Source organism: Leiobunum rupestre, chromosome 9, assembly GCF_980474605.1.
Source record: "Leiobunum rupestre chromosome 9, qqLeiRupe1.1.hap1, whole genome shotgun sequence".
NCBI lineage: Eukaryota > Metazoa > Arthropoda > Arachnida > Opiliones > Sclerosomatidae > Leiobunum > Leiobunum rupestre.
Window position 1 is genome coordinate 22,645,461 of NC_143392.1, and position 19,242 is coordinate 22,664,702.

General features: G+C 38.2%; 3 protein-coding genes across 5 annotated transcripts; 1 reads left to right on the top strand and 2 right to left on the bottom strand.

The window, feature by feature from the left end:
* Positions 1-80: 80 nt before the first annotated feature.
* On the top strand, positions 81-5,560 carry LOC149926874 (adenylate cyclase type 2-like). The gene is made up of 19 exons (XM_090158248.1): positions 81-323; positions 388-528; positions 589-957; positions 1,062-1,357; positions 1,421-1,532; positions 1,598-1,841; positions 1,909-2,084; positions 2,147-2,266; positions 2,337-2,491; positions 2,561-2,728; positions 2,798-2,894; positions 2,948-3,094; positions 3,162-3,284; positions 3,351-3,599; positions 3,664-3,822; positions 3,893-4,039; positions 4,099-4,200; positions 5,027-5,147; positions 5,221-5,560. Exons 1-19 carry the CDS (start codon positions 195-197, stop codon positions 5,502-5,504), a joined length of 3,339 nt encoding a protein of 1,112 aa, XP_090014374.1. The 5' UTR covers positions 81-194; the 3' UTR covers positions 5,505-5,560.
* On the bottom strand, positions 5,496-6,892 carry LOC149926875 (inositol monophosphatase 1). 2 transcript variants are annotated; one of them, XM_090158252.1, is made up of 7 exons: positions 6,818-6,892; positions 6,701-6,763; positions 6,509-6,642; positions 6,292-6,442; positions 6,017-6,231; positions 5,811-5,962; positions 5,496-5,753 (listed from the first exon to the last, which is right to left on the bottom strand). In XM_090158252.1, exons 2-7 carry the CDS (start codon positions 6,761-6,763, stop codon positions 5,647-5,649), a joined length of 822 nt encoding a protein of 273 aa, XP_090014378.1. In that variant the 5' UTR covers positions 6,818-6,892; the 3' UTR covers positions 5,496-5,646. The 2 variants fall into 2 exon arrangements, with proteins under 2 accessions (XP_090014378.1, XP_090014377.1); XM_090158251.1 differs by having other exon boundaries at positions 6,701-6,886.
* An 82-nt stretch (positions 6,893-6,974) lies between these two features.
* Yeti (yeti) lies at positions 6,975-8,408 on the bottom strand. Of its 2 annotated transcripts, none has more exons than XM_090158250.1 (5): positions 8,151-8,408; positions 7,886-8,009; positions 7,561-7,818; positions 7,308-7,494; positions 6,975-7,242 (listed from the first exon to the last, which is right to left on the bottom strand). In XM_090158250.1, exons 1-5 carry the CDS (start codon positions 8,224-8,226, stop codon positions 7,060-7,062), a joined length of 828 nt encoding a protein of 275 aa, XP_090014376.1. In that variant the 5' UTR covers positions 8,227-8,408; the 3' UTR covers positions 6,975-7,059. The 2 variants fall into 2 exon arrangements, with proteins under 2 accessions (XP_090014376.1, XP_090014375.1); XM_090158249.1 differs by having other exon boundaries at positions 7,886-8,012; positions 8,151-8,401.
* Between the last annotated feature and the right edge of the window lie 10,834 nt (positions 8,409-19,242).

A 19,242-nucleotide genomic window follows, 5' to 3' on the forward strand; every position in this document is an offset into this window, starting at 1 on the left:
AATTAGGACATTGATTTTCTAATCAGCTCTTAAGATAATGTATTTCAATAATATTTTTTTTGTTTTGTAGATGCTAGGACTACAACACAAACCCTTTGTTCAACAACTTGAACAAGTCACCTATTTTAAAATGTTCGCTATGAAAGATCTGAATTTTGATTGATCGCTAGTGATTTCTAAATAACACCATCAAAATGAATGCCATGGAAATGCTGATCCGTAACAGCATGACATCTCTTCGTCATGGAAGTCAGGTGTCATTGATGTTAACGGAAGCATTCCGAGAAGGTGATGACTTTAGCTGGTCCTGGGGGCATTTGAAGGTGATTAGTTTCGGGCAGTGGTTTATTGAGCTTCCTTAAATGTAAATAATTTTTTCTTCTATAGAGTCAGTTTGAGATAAAGAAAGCGGAACAATTATTTCACAAATACCAAGCGCGTCTCCAGCATTCGCTACTTGTTTTGGTACTTTTAATTAACCTATTTTTTAATTTGTGCCTGGGAATCACCACAATTGTAATATCTAAGGTAATTATTATTTAAATAAGATAATATTCCAATTATTTATACATTTAAATGATATTGCAGAATAATATGAAAGAAGCGGAACTTTCACTAGTATTATGTGCCATTTCCATATTAGTGTATATTGCCTTGATGATGGTGGCTCACAAGGAACACTGGTTCCGCTCAGACTTGGCTCGCGTTTTGTTATCCATCTTGGTGCTCTTCGTAATGTGTGTAGAGACTCACGGAGCTGCAATTTTTCGAATACTGACTGAAAATGAGAAATTTTCAAGTGGTGTTCGGCCTACTTACTACGTTGTTTTAGTTAACTTTATCATGTTACCTTACCCGCGACGGTACATGTGCATTTTATTTGGAATCATGGTGATAATTTTAGAGATGGTTCTAACTGGAATATCCATTGATACAAGCAAAGACCACACTCTACAAGTAATTATGTATTTATATTGTATTTTTATTATATATTAAATTGTATTTAGTTATATTTAATTGTTTGTTACTTATATATAATTATTTAATTTTAATTATTTTAGTTAGCTGCAGAATTTGTATTTTATTTTGCTGGTGGGAGTGTCGGACTTTACATTCGTTTTATTATGGAAATGATGAACAGACGGGCTTTTCTCGATAGAAGAGAATGTTTAGAGTCCAAAATCAAACTTCAGTTTGAGAAGCAGCAAGAGGAAAACTTGTTAAGAAGTGTGCTTCCGGATTATTTGGCAGAAAAAGTTAAAAATGACATCCGGCAGGTTATAGTACGACTAGATCGAAGACCTTTTGAAAGGCGGCCCTTCAATGAGCTTTACATCGGGGAGCATCGTAATGTTAGGTAGTTACAAAAAATAATGTACAAATTACTAACTAGCAAGAATAATTTTATATTTTCTTGCAGTATATTGTATGCAGATATTGTAAATTCCATGAAGTTAGCAGCTAGACTTGATGCAAGAGAGTTGGTGGAGACTTTAAATGAGTTGTTCGCACGTTTTGATGATAAGGCAGATGTACGTTGTTATTTATAATTTGCAGAAATTAATGTCTTCCAGCTAATTTTTGATTTTTCTTACAGAAAAATAATTGTCTCAGAGTCAAATTATTGGGGGATTGCTATTATTGCGTGTCTGGAGTGCCTACTTCTGATCCAAATCATTCGGATAATTGCGTTCAGATGGGCTTGGATATGATTGAAATTATTGGCACTGTTCGAGTTGAACGACAGGTTCCAGTGGATATGAGAATTGGTATTCATACTGGAAGGATTATGTGTGGATTAATTGGAAGCAGAAAATGGCAATATGATATCTATTCTAAAGGTATTTTTTACGAAACTTTACCGACCAATTGCGCAAACATTATATCAATGACTTTTTTAACTTTTAGATGCCTTAATTGCAAGCCACATGGAGCAAAGTGGGAAATCTGGGCATGTGCATATCACAGATGTAACTTATAAAAATCTCAAACGCAATTATCAAATTGAAGTCAGTGATATTCATAAGAATGATCCGTACATTATCAATTCTCATGTGAAATGCACGTATTTCATCATTCCAACTGTAATTATATCATTTCAAAAATTAAAAGAACCTTTTGATAATGATAAAATTATATCATTTAGTTTGCAAGACGGCAGTCCATTTTTGAATTCCATGAAGGATATGTCAAAATTCTTGGGCAAGGAAAAAGGGCTTCATTGGCAGCTGCCCCACCCATTGCTAAAGCTCAAAGCAAAGCCAAAGTATTTAACAATACATTTCATTTTATTTATTTTTGTTATACAATAAAGTTTTTGTTGCTTATTAATACAGAAATTGTCAATGCCCGCAGTCACCGCAGTCGATAGTGTAACAACGAGAAAACGTTTTGTATTAGATTACAGTGTGACCAAATTCAGGACTATGATTACAAACGTGAACGCTGATATGGAGAAAGCCATCGAAGTAATGGCTCTCAGTAAAAAAGAGTAAGAATCACTTTCTTATTTTTGAAGTTTCAGGCAGTGGTGTTAATGCCTTTTTTTGATATAACTTAGCCAATGGTGTAATCCAGAAGATATTCACCCGTTATTACTTACATTTTTAAAACCAAGTTTGGAAGGGATGTATCGAAAACAACCAGATCCTTTGTTCAAATATTATATGGCATGTATATCAATTTTGCTATTTGGAACTTTAATTATTCATGCGTTGGTTATGCCTTGGTAATTAAACTTTTTAATTTAATTCATTACAAAAGTATGCGTATTAAGTATAGTGCTTTCAAATTATAGGTCCATGATTTCCTATGTCGGCTACACAATTACGCTTTTCGTTATCGCGTTTGGTAACTTTGCAACCTGGTTTCCATACGTGTGGCTTAAAAATCGGGTACGTTTTGGATTCTTCGAAATTTTAGTCAATATTAACTTATTACTTAATAGATGAAAAGAACTGACAGCAAACCACATCACTATTCGGAGACTTTCATTACGAGAATTGGCCATCTTATCAACAATAGACTGCTATTGAGAATTTTCATTTGGCTGCTGACAGTAATTCTTATGCTCTCTGTCGCGATGTTAGGAATTGTAAGTTAATTAGCAAAAATATATCTAAGCAAATGACATTGCTTTCAATTGATTTATTGATTCAAAGGAAGAGGAACATTGTAAAAACGTTTTCACCAATTCTTCGGACGCTAATTTAAATTACACTGCTTATGAATTAAATGATCAAAGCAATCATACAAATTTTCAAGTCCACTGTGAAAATCCTTGGGTAATTGATATTTCAAGTTATATTTAAGAGTTGATTTAAGAGACTGTATGCGTTTTGGTTTTCAAGTTTTACACTTTCAACGCTGCCTTGGCAATGACGACTACATCAATCTTCTTAAAAATTAACTATGTATTCAAGCTCGCTATTCATATTTGTGGAACCATTCTGTTTAGCGTTATCGTATTCAGAACAGAATTATTTGATCAAGCTAAAATATATTTCACCGATTGGAATGTACATTCGGAGTCTCCTGATTTTGGCCATTGTTTTTATTTGTGTGTTTTAGTAGTTTTTCTTCATATGCTCGATAGACAGGTGATTTATGATATGATTTGTAAATTTGTTGCGTAAATTATAGGTTTTTTTTAACATTACTTAGGTGGAGTATGTCTGTAGATTGGATTTCATTTGGAAACAAAAGCTATGGGAGGAGAAAGAAGAAGCTCAAATAATGGGCTTAGTGAATCGGATGCTGTTAACCAATATTCTCCCGGAACACGTTGCCAATCACTATTTAACAGATGAAGCTACAAATGATGTATAATTTTTTTAAGAAATGTAGTCTAATTATATGTAATATAATTAATTTAGGTTTTATTTTGTTATAGGAGCTATATTATGAAGAGTACGCCCACGCAGCCGTCATGTTTGCTTCAATCCCAGAATTTCCAGAATTTTACACAGAAAATAGTGTTAACCAAGAAGGCTTGAGATGTTTGCAAGTTCTGAATGAAATTATTTGCGATTTTGATGAGGTATATTTTTAAATTATAAGTATTTTGGGCTAAATATTTGATGTTATATTATTCCACAGCTCCTCTATGTTCCTTCGTTTGCAAAAGTTGAAAAAATCAAAACAATCGGGAGTACCTACATGGCAGCCACTGGCCTTCTTCCCGGAAGAGGATCCCGCGAAGTAATATATTATATCAAAATTTGCCACAAATGTATGATATAAATTATGGGAACAAACCAATATGAGATTCATCTTCCTATTCTGCTAATATTTTTCACTTGAAACACGTACCTTCGCAGCTCCCGTTGATTTCTTACATCATTAAAAGCAAAAGAACCAAAGTTATCAGACTGAAATATTTCCCATGTTGGAGGTGTTTTCATTATGACATTACATTTTGACCTTGAATTTGATATTTTTTGCTCTCCTAGGCCAAAAACACAAGTTTTTGTTTTTATGAAACCATTTTTTTATACATAGAAGTGCCATTTATCGCGTAAAAGACGGGGATGCAAATTAGCTTTTATTTGACTCTATTTTTCATAAGGACAAAGAGCTCCGATAACTTTGGTTCCTTTACTTTTGTTAAAAGTAATACACATTTTTTAATTTAGCGTGAAAATTGCTTAAATAAGTTAAATTACATTGAAAGTTTTCACTGCTAAGGTACATGTTATATTTTTACATCCTAATTGGTTACTTGTTTCGTATGAGAGTTTTGATATAATGCTGCATTTTAAATGAGAAAGATTTCATTGAACAAGCATCAATTACCTCCACCAGAAGTCACAAAAAAATTTGTTTATTCCACGCACGAATATAGCATTTTGAAAAATCACTTTACCAGCCCTGTATTCCTGCAATGGAACTCATTCCCTCAAAATTTAATATCGGTAAACACTAAATCACTCTTTCTAAACCAAATTTGATAGACATTTGACAAGTGACCCCTGGTGGCTTAGGTACATTTCATTGAAGATGAAGAATGCAATATTTTTTGTTTCAGAGTGATGTGGAAGAGGACCCAGAGTGGAATGTTTTAAATGTCATTAAGTTTGCTACAGCCATGATGGAAAAACTTGCTCAACTGAATAGAGATACCCAACAGGATTTTCAACTGAGAGTTGGTAAATGCCAACAACATTTTCCGCTGTTAACATCATTGTTGTGGTTTTTTACATAACACTTACTTTATTGAAGGAATTGCTATGGGACCTGTAATAGCGGGTGTTGTTGGTTCAGGGAAGCCTCAATATGATATTTGGGGTGATACTGTCAATTTGGCAAGTCGGATGGACAGTACTGGTATTATTGGAAGAATTCAAGTAACTCAAGAAGTTGCGAACATTTTACTAAACATTCCCGATGGTCCTTACACTTGTGATTGCAGAGGAGAAATATTTGTTAAAGGGAAGGGGATATTAAAAACGTATTTAGTCAAAACACCATTTGACCTTTCACAAAGTGAAATTACGAAACTTTGACTTTAATTTATTTTTTCTTTCTTTCAACCAAAAAAAAAATGCTTAATAAAAATAACAAATATAAATTGTAGTTAATTGGAATAGTAATTACAAAAATTTCCTAACAAATGAATTTTTCGGGAAATTGGGAACTAACCATGCTTCAATCGCGTTCGAGTTGTATGTGATTTAATGCTTTGCTGGCTTCGAGGGCTAGTGGCATACATGTAGCAGCTATAATTCTTCTAGACATTAAGTCAAATGCTCCACCTAAATGAAAATTTATATTAATATAACATTCACTTGTAGAATTTCAGTTTTACAAACCTTCCGGATCAATAACAACCCCTCCTGCTTCTTCAATAATTATGGCACCCGCACACATATCCCAACAATGTATGCCATATTCAAAGTAAATTTCGGCTTGTCCCGCTGCAACAGCACACAGATTCATTGCAGCTGATCCCAAAGACCTTAAGCTGGGAATAATAATATTTTGAAAGCTGGCACCGAAATTAAAAATAATGTCATACCCGTGCGCTGAATTAATAATGGCTTTTAAATTATCCAGAATATTCTGTACTCGTTCAGGACTGCGGTTACTTCCCATTTCCATTACTACTAATGACTGGGAAAGCTCTTTAGTATTGGATACGTGGATTTTTTCAGCATTTAGAAAGGCTCCGGAGCCTTTTTTGGCATAATACAGCTTGTCTAATAACGGATTATAAATAACACCAGCGACTATCTATATATTGGAGGGATAGGATTAATATTTCATATTTAGAGATTAAGTTAAGTAATTAACCTTTTTATTGATAGTTAGTCCAATAGACACAGCCACAAATGAAAATCCGTGAACAAAATTCATTGTTCCATCCACTGGATCTATTATCCATGTTGGATCATCTGTTAATTCATTTTTAACACCAGCTGCTGTACTCTCTTCCCCTATAAATCTATTGTAACAGAATTTATTTAGTCAGAAAATTGTTAAATTAAGTTAAAAATTAATTTGTATTCACTTGTGATGAGGGAATTCTTTTTTAAAATTTGAAATGAGAAATTTTTCTACTCCTTTATCAGTTTCAGTTACGAGATCGTTTGCGGATTCTTTGCTCTCAATTAATTTCTCTTTACTTATTGCAATACGTATAATCTGCAGTAGGTTAAATTGTAAATAACTTAATGTTGTATAATTATAAAAAATGCATTACTTCACCAGCCTCCTTGGCTAGTCTTAGCGCAACTTCCAAACACAAATCCAAATCTTCTGACATCTTTATAAATACCAAATCTTATTCCTTATATATATAAATAATCTTAGAACTAACCTAATTAGATTATATTTATTCAACACGGACTTCTTCCACTTACGTAAAGGTACTTATGTTTACTGAATCTGAACGATAATGCACCTACATGTATTAAAAGGTCGACATAGGCTTATGTAAGTACTTATAGATTGTATCTAAAAAAACGATTTCAAAATAAGGACATATTTTTTATTTAACCTAATGTGAAAAAATGAAGGAATGATGCAATAATACAGTTTTTTAAACATTAAACTATAAAATTAAGATTTATGACTCCTATTTATTGATCTAATTCTTTTTTCAATTTCAAATTGTCTATGATCAGTTCTTTCAAGGAATGCCATCTTATCCAAATACCCATCTTTCCCTTTGTTATGGATTTTCAAATCTTCTTCAATTCCTTCCTCTTTTTTGAAAGTCTTCCAATCTAACGATGTTTTATCCTAAAAATAAATAAATTGCTATGGAATATTTTAATTTTTTTACAAATTTTACAAGTTTTATTCACCAGGACGCTGAGTTTGCTCTTTTTAGACCCTATTTGAGCGAGTAAATTTCCAACTTTGCTCGTTGCTGGCCTTTTCAGTGTGGAATTAGTTTCGTTATAATTGCTACTACTTGTGGATTCAGTTTGATCGGAATTGGGGGTGCCAGCTTTTGCTTGAGGTGAGCTAGCGTCTACTTCTTTTTGAACCCTTAGGATGATGGAAAATTAAAATATTTTTGTGTAATTCATTGGTGATGAAAAAAACTCAATTTACTTCACTGTTTCACCAGCAAATTCAAACAGCTCTGTGACAGTAACTTTTTTTGGTTTTGACGGTGTAGTTTTATGTTCTTCCTTGGATTCTTGCGCAGGTTTTTCAGTGCTACTGGTTTTTATAATGGGAGTCTTTGCTGTGACAGTGGGATCGCTGATAAAATCAGCCCAAAGAGAATCAATTTTTTTCTTCTCATCTTCTGTAGTTAGCTTTTCGGTCTTTCCATTTTCACCATCTTTTTTATCACCATCAGTGTCACTAATATTTAAAATATTTTATTCAGAAAGGATTCATAAGGGGATACAAGTAAAAACGAAGAATATACTTAGTATTGGTGTGTTTTCGTTTTTTTAGTTTCTTTCCTTTATTTTTCTTGCCAGGGTTTGCTAACGCTGGGTTATCTTCTTCGTCTTCAGTCTCAGCATCCGATACTTCGAGATCAGAAACTTCTACTGCAAAGTAAGTTACACAGATGTTATGTCATTGTCAAGATGCCAAGTAACGAAGTATAATATGATTTTGTCAGGATGAGAAGGTGAATTAAACTTATTGTGCCTTAAACCCTCGACATTAGTTATTTATAACAGTACCTTCTCCATCAGGAGGCACATAGTCCTCGTCATCTTCGTCAGAATCCCAATTATCTTCATTGTTTTCATCGGCCATTGGAAATATTTTGCTTAAGTTTTGGTTTAATTCACGGATTTTCTGGTCGTGTTAAAACCTTAAGTACCTGTGGACAGTCAGTTGTCTTTCAACGGAAGATTTTAATAATCATAATAGAATACAATATACGGTTTTAGGTTAGGAAAAAAAAATTACTTTAGGTTGTATCTAATGTTAATTGGTGTTCCCTACTTTGTTCTAGTAGAGAGAGGCTTCGCGAAAAGTGAAAACGTCCACAGGAAGTTCAGGAACTATTTCATAGGTGGTGCCACCAGTTTCGCGGGCGATATGAATTTAGGATTAAGAGGACGCGGAAATTAACCGTTTTGTATTTGGTCTTTTGAGAAGTTAATAAAAGGATATTATGCCTGGTGGTGCGGTTTGTTCCGCGATAAGTAAAATAGAAAACTCCCGAATATCTTTTTTCATTTTTTGGAAGAATAAAGACCGGTAAATAACTAAATACTAAAATTAAGAAAAGTTCCATTAGTATCCCATCACCATGAATCAGTGTGGCTGGAAGTGAAAGCCCTTTCAACAAAGAATTGGCTATAGGTAGGATGCGTCTACCATGCCCCGGAAGAATCTGATGTTCAGAATGAGATTCTACTAAAGATATTAACTGAAGCCACAACTCGGTAAGATTCCACAGAACTGATATTATTAGGTGATCTAAACCTTCCGTTTATTAGCTGGAAGGACCTAACCTTAAAACCTTACTCTTTAACTAGTGATCACCTGATGAAAGACTGGCCAGGTGTACTGCTAACATCCAAGGTGAAGCCAAAAACTACCGCCCAATCAGTTTAACCTCTACTATTTGCAAGGTTTTAGAAAATTGTCTTCAATCAGCCATTACTCAAACTCGAACTTTCTTTCTGCCCTTATAGCTATTTGGATGGATTCTATAGACAATAACTTTCATGAAGGCATTATATATCTTGATATAGCTAAGGCCTTTGATATTGTACTCCACAATCGACTAAATATTAGCTAAGCTTGAAGTATACGTGTTGTCTACGAATGTTCTTTATTGGCTGTAACGACCAATTTCATGCAGTAATTTAAAAATAATTTTGTTTAGTGATTTCCCAGATATGTTCCAATCTTTTAAAAAGTTTCCCAACTTTTACTCTCCCACGTCATTAAGGATTAGACCTTGTGTTTCTTTAGAGTAGGATGGTGGATATTTTCGGGTGACCCCTAGCTGTGGCGCTGGCCGTTGCTGCGAAGGGTACCCGGGAGAAAGAATGACAACCTAAAAAGGGTGACCCGACTTTACCTGAAAATTATAGACCCATTAGCCTCACCAGTCAGGTTGTAAAGATACTGGAATCCCTTGTCAAAGATAAGCTTCTAAAATTGCTTCAGGACTCTTCCTATTTCTCAAACCATCAGCATGGCTTTCTTCCATCTCGCTCGTGCACAACAAACCTACTTGAAGCTACGAATCTATGGACAAAAGCACTAGATCAAGGTCTTTCTGTTGATGTAATCTACCTAGACATCAAGAAGGCATTTGACCAAGTTCCTCATCATACACTCTTTGAGAGACTACTTTCTGCAGGCATAAAGGGTGCCGCATTCAATTGGTTAAAGGCACGCAGCGGGTTGTAATACGTGGAATCAGTTCTCCCCCTTGCGACGTCACAAGCGGAGTCCCACAAGGATCCGTACTTGCACCATTCTTATTTGCAATATACATAAATAGTTTACCATCAGCTGTCGACCATTCTTTCCCCAGTCTCTTTGCAGATGACACAAAACTTCTCAAAATTCTAAATACAAACACATCTAACGCCGAGTTACAACAGGATCTCTCTAAAGTTGAATCTTGGGCAACAAATTCTGGTTTATCCTTCAACACCTCAAAATCCAACGTCCTTCACTTTGGAAAGAAAAATCCGCGCACAACTTACCAGCTAAATGGTCAAGATATTCCCCCTGTCACATGCGTCCGCGATCTAGGTGTCCAAATGGACGAGAAACAAACATTTTCTGAGCATTGCCGTGTCCTAGCCAAGAAAATAAATATGTTCGTTGGACTTGTTCGTAGAACTTTAAATTTTAAAACTCCCAAGTTAATCAAGATCATTTTTAAAACATTTATTTTTCCATTTTTGGACTTTGCCTCGCCAGTCTGGTCTCCACATTTAAAGAGAGACTTAGATCTCATCAACAAATCCTTGAACAAGCTTACAAAATTGGTGCTGTGTTTCGTCGAAACTTTTTATCCATACCCTCTCTTCAGGAACGCCATACTGACACTGACCTTGGTGAAATTTACTCAATCCTATCTGGATCAAACATCCTCCAAGCTACTGACTTTTTTGACAAAGCCCCCCTATCTCAACTAGAGGACATGACAAAAAGATCTTCGTACCACGCATACAAACTTCGATCCGCAAACATCACTTCTGCTACCGCACTATCTCAAAATGGAACAAATTACCTCAGGATGTTATTTCCTCGAAATCTAAACCACTTTTTATGGCTCACATGCGGAAAATCTCTGAACGCCTATAAGACATCTCTGATGACTTTGGTGTATTCATACAGAAGAAGAAGAAGAACCCGTATCTCTTCGGGGGAGGGGGGGGGCAAAGGTGACCCTGTGGCCACAGGTAGCCCAAGTTCCCCCTACGTAATATTCTCTCTCTCCTTTCATTTCGACGTGGCTTCTTTTGGGATAGAGCGAGCCCATTAAGTTCATTAACCCCTTCTGTCATTGCCCCAATATTTATTATTATTCCGAATTGCGGATTGCCAATTTTCGGATTTCTGAGAAACTCCGTATTGTATTTCATTTTCTATGTGACTCATCTTCGGTTTTATATGTGGCGTTTTGGTGTCGCCGGGTTTGACGTTATTTTAGAAGTTGAGTAATTGGGGACGCTCTGGTCAACCCTTTGAGGGGACCGGCTCGTGGGACCCTTATCGTAAGAGTGAGCGTCATTACGCGGTGGTTTTAATTGGCTGGGCCCCAATCAAACGTATCAAGTGCCCTGATTGAAAAAGGATTTTCCCGCCAAAGGGACCACGTGAGGTGGCTTGGAAACAAAACGAGGGACTCATGGAAAAACAAGGACAGAGGTCGAGGAGGCACTGAACCGACTGGTCGTACCGGAACGGAAAACGGAGATCACCGCTAAGACAGATTTGCGTTTTAAGGTCTCGCACCTCTCGTCGAAGAGACTGAACCTCATCGGTAGATGAGGATTGGAAATAGAGTGGTGCTGAACGGTGTCCTTGGGAGTTCGTGGTCGCAGCTGCTGGTTTGTTCGCGAGAGCGGTAGCCATGACTTCGATTATCTTGGTTTCGTTGGAGGATCCAGTCGTCGGAGAAAAAGATAAACATGATAAGAGCTGCAACTTTATAAGAAAATCTGGAGACGTAGCTGGCTGGATTCATCATTAACCATCTTCTCGCGGAGTTGTGGTTGGAGACCTTTCAAAAGGAAGTTGACTTTTTCCGCTTCGGTCATCGAGTAATTGGCGAGAGAGCAGAGTTGAAGGGTGTCCCGGTAGTATTTTACTGGGTCTTCTTCAACGGACTGAGTTTTGGTTAACAGTTCATTAAAGACTCCTTCTAGTCAAGCGGCCAAATTCCGTGATGACAGCGGCTTCCCAGTCCTTCCAAGTTTTCGCTCCAGTCCCGGGGCTCCGGAGTTGAGTTGAATGCCTTTCCTTTTAGGACGGAAGTAAGTAAGATACTTTTTCGGCAGCCGAAAGAGACGTGATGCTGTTATTGAGGGTTATCTGGATGAAAGGTTGGTAAATTTTGGCGTAAATTGATAGTTAAGGCACCAACGGCGTCGGCGATGTCAGCAGCGGTGAACATGGCTACGCGATCGGTAGATAACGTTGCCGAAAGGAGTGCTGCAAATTCGGATGAATTCGTCGGAGCACTACCCGGACACTGTTTGGTGCTAAAAATTCCGGGGAAAGGTCTCGATTTCTTCGGGAGCGGCGGAAGGTTTCAGCCGCTGGATGAGGGTCGAGATCCGAATAGTCAGAGTAACTCTCGGTGTCGGAGATCATAGACTGATGGAGGGATGGGATGCCGTGCCCGGTGCCTCCACCTGTTGTCACGGCAGAAATAATCAGACGTGTAAATGCAGTTTACGAATGAACGGTTTATTGTTAGAATTACAAAATATTTTCACGGTTACAAATTAGAAGTTATTAGGGTATGCGAGGTCCTCTTCACGGAGAGATCTAGAGCTGGAGCGCGGCTTTTGCAGCCCTAGTCTCCGGAGATGAGCTTCGTGGTTGTCGCTAGCTTTCTCAGCCTGCGGCCGACCATTTGGACTCCTTGTCTTCGTGGAGCCGTCAGGCTGGACGTGGGTGGTCTTTTTTCCTTCGACCTGGAAAAGCGGCAGTCTTATGTCGACGCTGAGTATGTCTGTCTTTGGTTATACACTGGACCCGACACCCTACTATTGACAGTCGCATCTCTGACTTGAGCCACTGTCAGCCACATAACCCAGCTGTAAGAAAAATGGTGGATGTTCTAGCATCCCCAGCACCCACCCAACCTACTTAGATAGGGACCCATATGCCCTTTAGAAAAGGTACCAAAAGGTGGGACTACAGGCACACCACACAGCTTGCACCCGATATCCCCGGTGTGCTTCCAAAAAAGCGGGAAAGCAAGGGTCATGGCACCACATAGGGATACCTACCGCCACACAGCTGGAAAGCAATTCCCCCGAGGCACCAGAGACGTTAGCCTGAGCCAAAATCCAGTTTCCAGCCCCCGCGCTTCCTTCGTATTGACCCTGTCCATCTGCGCCACCATATTAATGACCTTTGTTAACTCCAAGATTTTTTTATAACAACCTTACTCTAAATTTTGATGATTTCTTTTCTCTCAATTTCTCCCAAACTAGAGGTCATTCCCTCAAACTTTCCAAGTCCCGAGTTTTTTCTACCCAGCGCCAAAATCAATTTTCGTCAAGTGTCATTAATGATTGGAACTATTTTCCCCAAGCAATTATTTCTATCCCCAATCGCCACACTTTTCGCCGTCATGTATCTTCCCTTTTTGCGTTATATTGATTCCACTCAAAATCGTAATAAAATTGAATAAATTGGTATTTGTTACTGTCTTCGCGTCTCTAACTCAACTTACCTGTATCGATGCTCAAACAAAAGCCCGTTCTCTTTGTTAGAGGCTTATTGAGCAGATGTAAATATAATAAATAAATAAATACCTGACCAAAGTCGGAGGTGGAGATAGGACCATTTGATTACGGCTAACATATCCCAGTGCGCCACCACCATTATGGTCTGTGTAGCGCGGGTGTCGGAGAACCAAGCGACAGTCGACTTAAGCGAACCCGTAATAAATGAATACGTCCGGGATTACTCGCGTAACGTTATATGATGGGGTTAGTGAGGGTCCTCAGTAAGAAATTGGTGTCTAGGATAAATTTGTAATGAAACTTATGAAGCCAGTTGTTAGATTTCCAAACACTAAATGATTTAATTTTAACCCTAATCTCCTAACCGAACATTTAAATTAACTTAAAAACTATCTAAATACTAATTTAACTAACTTAAAGATTAACAAATTAAGCAACTGGCCAGTGCTCGTGATAGATAAATGCGCGACGTTAACGAAATGTAAAATATAGATATATTGGTTGTAACCATTACCTAACAAAAGTTCATCACGAAATGTTCAGTTGAACTGCGGAAACGTTATCGTAGTGGCAGAGTCCGGTTGCAGCCGTGGAAGTATCTGAGCGACGTTGAACACAGAATTTGTGTTGGTGATGATGGTAAATCTCGTTCATGGAATTGAATTCTTCCTCTTCTTCTATATTATATGCACCAAAGCCGCCAGAGGCTGCTTATAGGCTCTCAGAGGGTGCGAAGGTTGTTAAGGAAGAGTGGTTTAGATTTGAGAGATACCATTGACTGTGGGAGTTGATTCCAGAGTGGGACAGTGCGAATACAAAAATAGTGCTTGCGGTTCGATGTAGCCACACGCGTTATACAAGTTTTTTGTCGTGCCCTCGAGTATATGTTGTAGAAGAACGAGTGAAAAAAATCACCTTCTTGTAAAATACTTATGCCCGATTCAATTGAAAAACCTCTCCCAAGTCTGTAGACGAATGATGCTCTTGAAAAGTTGATATATAAAGAAATTTACGTCGGTACGCAGCTATTTCGTTCCGAAGGGTTGGCACTAATTTAGTGAGTTTGTTGACTCTTGACTGACTTGTTTATGAGGTCCAAGTCTCTTTTTAGGTGGAGGGATCAAACTGGTGAAGCAAAATCCAGTAAAGGTAAGATAAAAGTCGTAAAAATGGTCTTAATGACTTTAGGTGAACATGTTGATTTTCTTTGCAATGATCAGAGAAGGATAGCTTTTCGTCCACTTACACGCCAAGATCTCGAACAGATTTTACTGTCTTTGGGTTATTTTTTTCCGAGGTGCAGGGCCGGATTAAGACTTTATGGGGCCCTAGGCCCAAGTTATAATTGAGAAATGGAAGGAAAATTCATTTTGCTGCCAGATTTAGTATGTCGTCAGGCGGGGCTAGAGAATGTGACAATCAAACGTTTTTGGTTCATATGGGTGAACGCATTTACTAAAATTACTCCGGAAAATATTTTGTGAAAAGCAAATGATTAAAGTTTTGTGCTTTTATTTTTTTCGAACCCTCTTGGTGCCCCTTGTAGGCTTGGTGCCCTAGGCCCAGGCGTATTCGGCCTATTGGTTAATCCGGCCCTGCCGAGGTGAAAAACATTGGATTTCGATGTGTTGAAACCGAGACCAGACTCAGCAGCCCAAGCCTCCACACGGAAGAGATCTTGTTTCAGTTCGGTAGAAGAGGTCAGAGATGCCAGAGCTTTAATGAGTTTAGTATCATAAGCAAACAGGCTGTCAATTGAGTTTAAGACGGTAGAATGTAGATTGTTAATATAAATTGCGAACAACAAGGGAGCCAACATGGACCCTTTGGGGCACACCGCTGGAAACTGCGCAGGAAGTAAAACTGGAGCCACGTATGACAACGCGTTGTGTGCTATCTGAGAGAAACGCCATTAACCATGATTAGTACCTCTCCGGTTATTCCTGCAGACCGAAGACGTCGATATAATGTATGATGAGGAACTTGATTAAAAGCTTTTTTGATATCAAGATAGATAATGTCGCCAGGTTGACCCTTTTCTAGAGCAGCAGTCCAAATATGTGTGGCTTCCAACAGGTTAGTTGTACAGGAACGCGATAGAAGAAAGCCATGCTGATGACTTGGGAAAAAGGATGACTCAAGTAGCACTTTTATAAGCGCGTCGTTTAAAAGCGATTCCAGAATTTTAACGACTTGGCTGGTGAGGCTGGTTGGTCGATATTTTTCAGGAAGAGTTGGGGCACCTTTTTTGGGATCGGAGTGACATTGGCAGATCTCCAAAAATCAGGGATTTCCCCTGTAGCCAGACTTTGATTAAATATATGAGTAAGAGGCCATGGTATTTGGTGGGAAGTACATTTTGGGAGGTTAGGGTGCAAGTAATCCGGGCCTGGCGCCTTGGTTGAGCAAAGACCATTGAGTTTTTTAGGACGCCACGCTCGGTAACTTGCAACCGGTCAATTAAGGTAGGCTGTACGTTGAAATTTGAAGACGCATGAACCATTGGGATTTGTAGTGGAGAAAAGACGGAAGCAAAATAGTGGTTAAGGGAATTTCCAATGTCAACATTATCAGTGACAGTCGTTCCATTCACTCTGAGGCTCTTCACGCCATTTGTAGACTCGCGATTCGTGTTAACGAATTTAAAGAAAGCTTTAGGATTGTCATTCATGGTTTTAGTTAAAAAAAAATTCGTGCCGTCGCCGAGATTTTCTAGCTAGGTAAGTGAGGTGGTTTCTAGCTCTCTTTTAGTTATCATGTAGACCGGCTATGTTGGGGGAGTTTAGTTTCCTATGTTTTCGAAAAAGTCGCCACGCTCGTTCCTTGGATTGCTTTGCAAGTCACAGTTCTTTATTTGGAAATTTGTGGCGACCAAGAGTTTTGATAGAGAGATATGTGGTGGATGCAGAGAGCATTTCAGCTTTGAAAATTTTCCAGCACTCGGTGGTCTATTTATTATGAAAAAGTTATTTCCAGTTAACTTGAAACAAATGATTTTTTAGATCTGCAGAGTCAGAGTTTAGATAGTCAACCTTAGTGACAGGACTTTGGCGAAGTGGCATAGGCGGACGTAGATCAAAAGAGATCACGCAATGATCACTTGTGCCCAACGGAGTTACGGAGGTAAACATTTCAAACCAAAAAGGGGTCAGTGGAGAAAATCAGATCTAAGGTTGAGTAGAAACGAGGGGTAAGACACTCTGCGAACTCGGTGTACACTGCCGTACCTTTGACAGTGCTAAATGCACGAACTCGGTGTACAGATTATCTGAGACTGTCTTACCCCTAGAGTAGAAAGCCTGTTGAGACAAATTGATGAAGACCAGAAAGAGAAAGTGCCGAAATAAAGTCTTCATCAGCCTTTGAAGAGGCCTGGGGGGTGACTAGGAATGTCCAGTCGACGTCCGGATAGTTGAAATCACACACCAGTAATACACATTGTTTGTTTGTAGCAACATAATCATCAATGTGCTTAAGTACATGTAGATCGAGTTTGTTATTGAAGGACGAAGAGCGAAATATGCATACCATGAGATACGACATTTTATTTAAGCACAGTTCCACGGTAGAAAAGTCCAATCCATTATAGGTTTTAGCAATACAGGTACCACAATTTTTTATTGAGGAGGCCACGTGAAACAGGAGACGATGAAAATTAATTGGATATGTAAATTGCAACACCACAACCAGAAGTGTTTGTAAGACGCTCCCAGCGACTAAATGAGAAACTTGGAATATTTAGTTCAGCATCAGCAATGGTGAGGTCCCACCATGTCTCGGTAACAAATAAAATGGTAGAGTTAAGTGAAGTTGCCAATAAAGATGTTGGGCAAGTGTGAGGTAAGAGTATTATGTGAAGATCGGTGAAGATGCTTGAAGAAATGTCTGTAATTTCGAGGCGTGGAGTCCTGGATATGAGAGTTGTCAAAAGTGACATAATTACCAAAAGTGTGTCAATCGGACCTATTTCTTAATGAATGTTACGAGCGAAATACAAGTTGGGAGGGGAGAAGGGAAAGTATGCCTTGGGGAGGGAAGGAAGTTAAAACCAACAAATAACGCCTCGTAGTGAGGAACTAAAGCCAGGTTCACACTTACCCCTAAAATCGCTTCGTTTAAGATAACTAGTTTTCAAAAGCAGCGTGAGAAATCGCTTCGTGTTAGTTCGGGAAGCAACTCGTCCAAGTCGGTTCGCTTAGAATCGCTTTCAAAACAACAAGGTGGGGAAGTAAAATTGTCCGTATTTTCCAAAATAATGGGAATAAAATTCTAAATAATGTCCAATAATATTACTGTATGTATAGTAAACATGATTAACTAATTGTTTTGGGATACATTTTAGTCTTTTCAAAATTCTAGTCATAATTTGAAATGGCGTTAAGCCTTGGCTATAAGCGAACCGGGTAGAAGCGATTTCGCACTTGTGAACCAAGAATTATCGTCGGCGTTCAAAGTGGCATACAAACCGACCTAAACTGGGTTTTAGGGTCTAGTGTGAACGTGGCTTAAGTAGCAGTGGTCAAAGTTAGTGTACTTTTTGATTTTTCGTCGTTCTGTGGAGATGCTATCGCCATCTACCTACGATATAATACCATAGACTAAAAAAAGATCCAGAAATGCGTCAATAAATAGTCTTTTATGTGGTCGATCTAGAGTCGAGCATTCATTAAACGTTTAGCATACGAAAGTACAGGGATTGTCATACTTTTGGTAATTATGTCACTTTTGGAGTTGTCAATACTGCTGAGATTGATGAAATTGCTCTTGCAGGCGTTTGCTTGATGATGATGTCCAAGAGGAATAACCTGGAATAACCACAAATAACCGGATGTCCTAATCGCCAAAATATTCGACCAGCAATTATTTTAGGAGAAGGGGTCGGTATATTTATAATTACTATAATATTTCGCATTACAATTGCAAGAGCCGGACCCAGACTCCCCGGTAAAGCCACCGGTTATTGCACACTATGACCCATTAAGGGCCCTACGGCAAGGTCAGATCGAGGGACCGAATAAAGCTCGAGCCTAAGGCCCAGGCGGAAATTAATCTGCCACTGATGATATCCTAGCCACAACCGAATTTACAGCCGATCATTTAATAACTAATTTCGAGCCCCTCCCAAATTTACATGTATAAGACAAAATTACTTTTTTAGTCTTATACGCCGTTTGGTTCAGATTTGAAGGTTAATTTGGTAAGAGCACATTGAGACCAATCGAATGATACCAATATCAGGTCATATCAATTTTCAAGGTCCCCGGAAGTGACGTCACGTGGTTCGTATTTCTGGAAATCCCCCACTTTGACCCGTAAGCCAAACAGTTCTTTGTTACAAATAACTAACCTAATTAAAAAATACCTTGACCCATCGTGTACCTTATCACATGCTTATTTTGTCATGGGCTCTTGGACTAAAATTATTATAGTCTGAATTTACCGGAGTCAATCTCAACGGGGGCGCATTCGGGAAAAAATGTTGCTCCTCTCTTGAAAACGTTTCTTTTTCTCTTTCACCTCCTGCGCAGTCGCGAGTGACGTCTCTGGAGTTCGTGTTTTCGGGAGACCGAATTAGAGGGAGCATATAGTTTACTTTCATTTGTCTGTCGTTCCTTTTGGCTTTTTAAATATTCTCAAACGATACGTTGAAGTAAAAGTCGCCCAATTTTAAATTAGATTAACCAGCAATTTTCAATTTCAGTTTAAATTAATTTAATTTTATATCATTATATTATATTCATTATTTTTTGTAATCTATATTATATTATATTTAATATAATTATGGAACGACGAGCCGCGGTTCGAAACGTCTCTATAGGGTTCGTGCGTAGTTTAAATTTTGGTCATAAGTATCGCCGCCTACCGACCG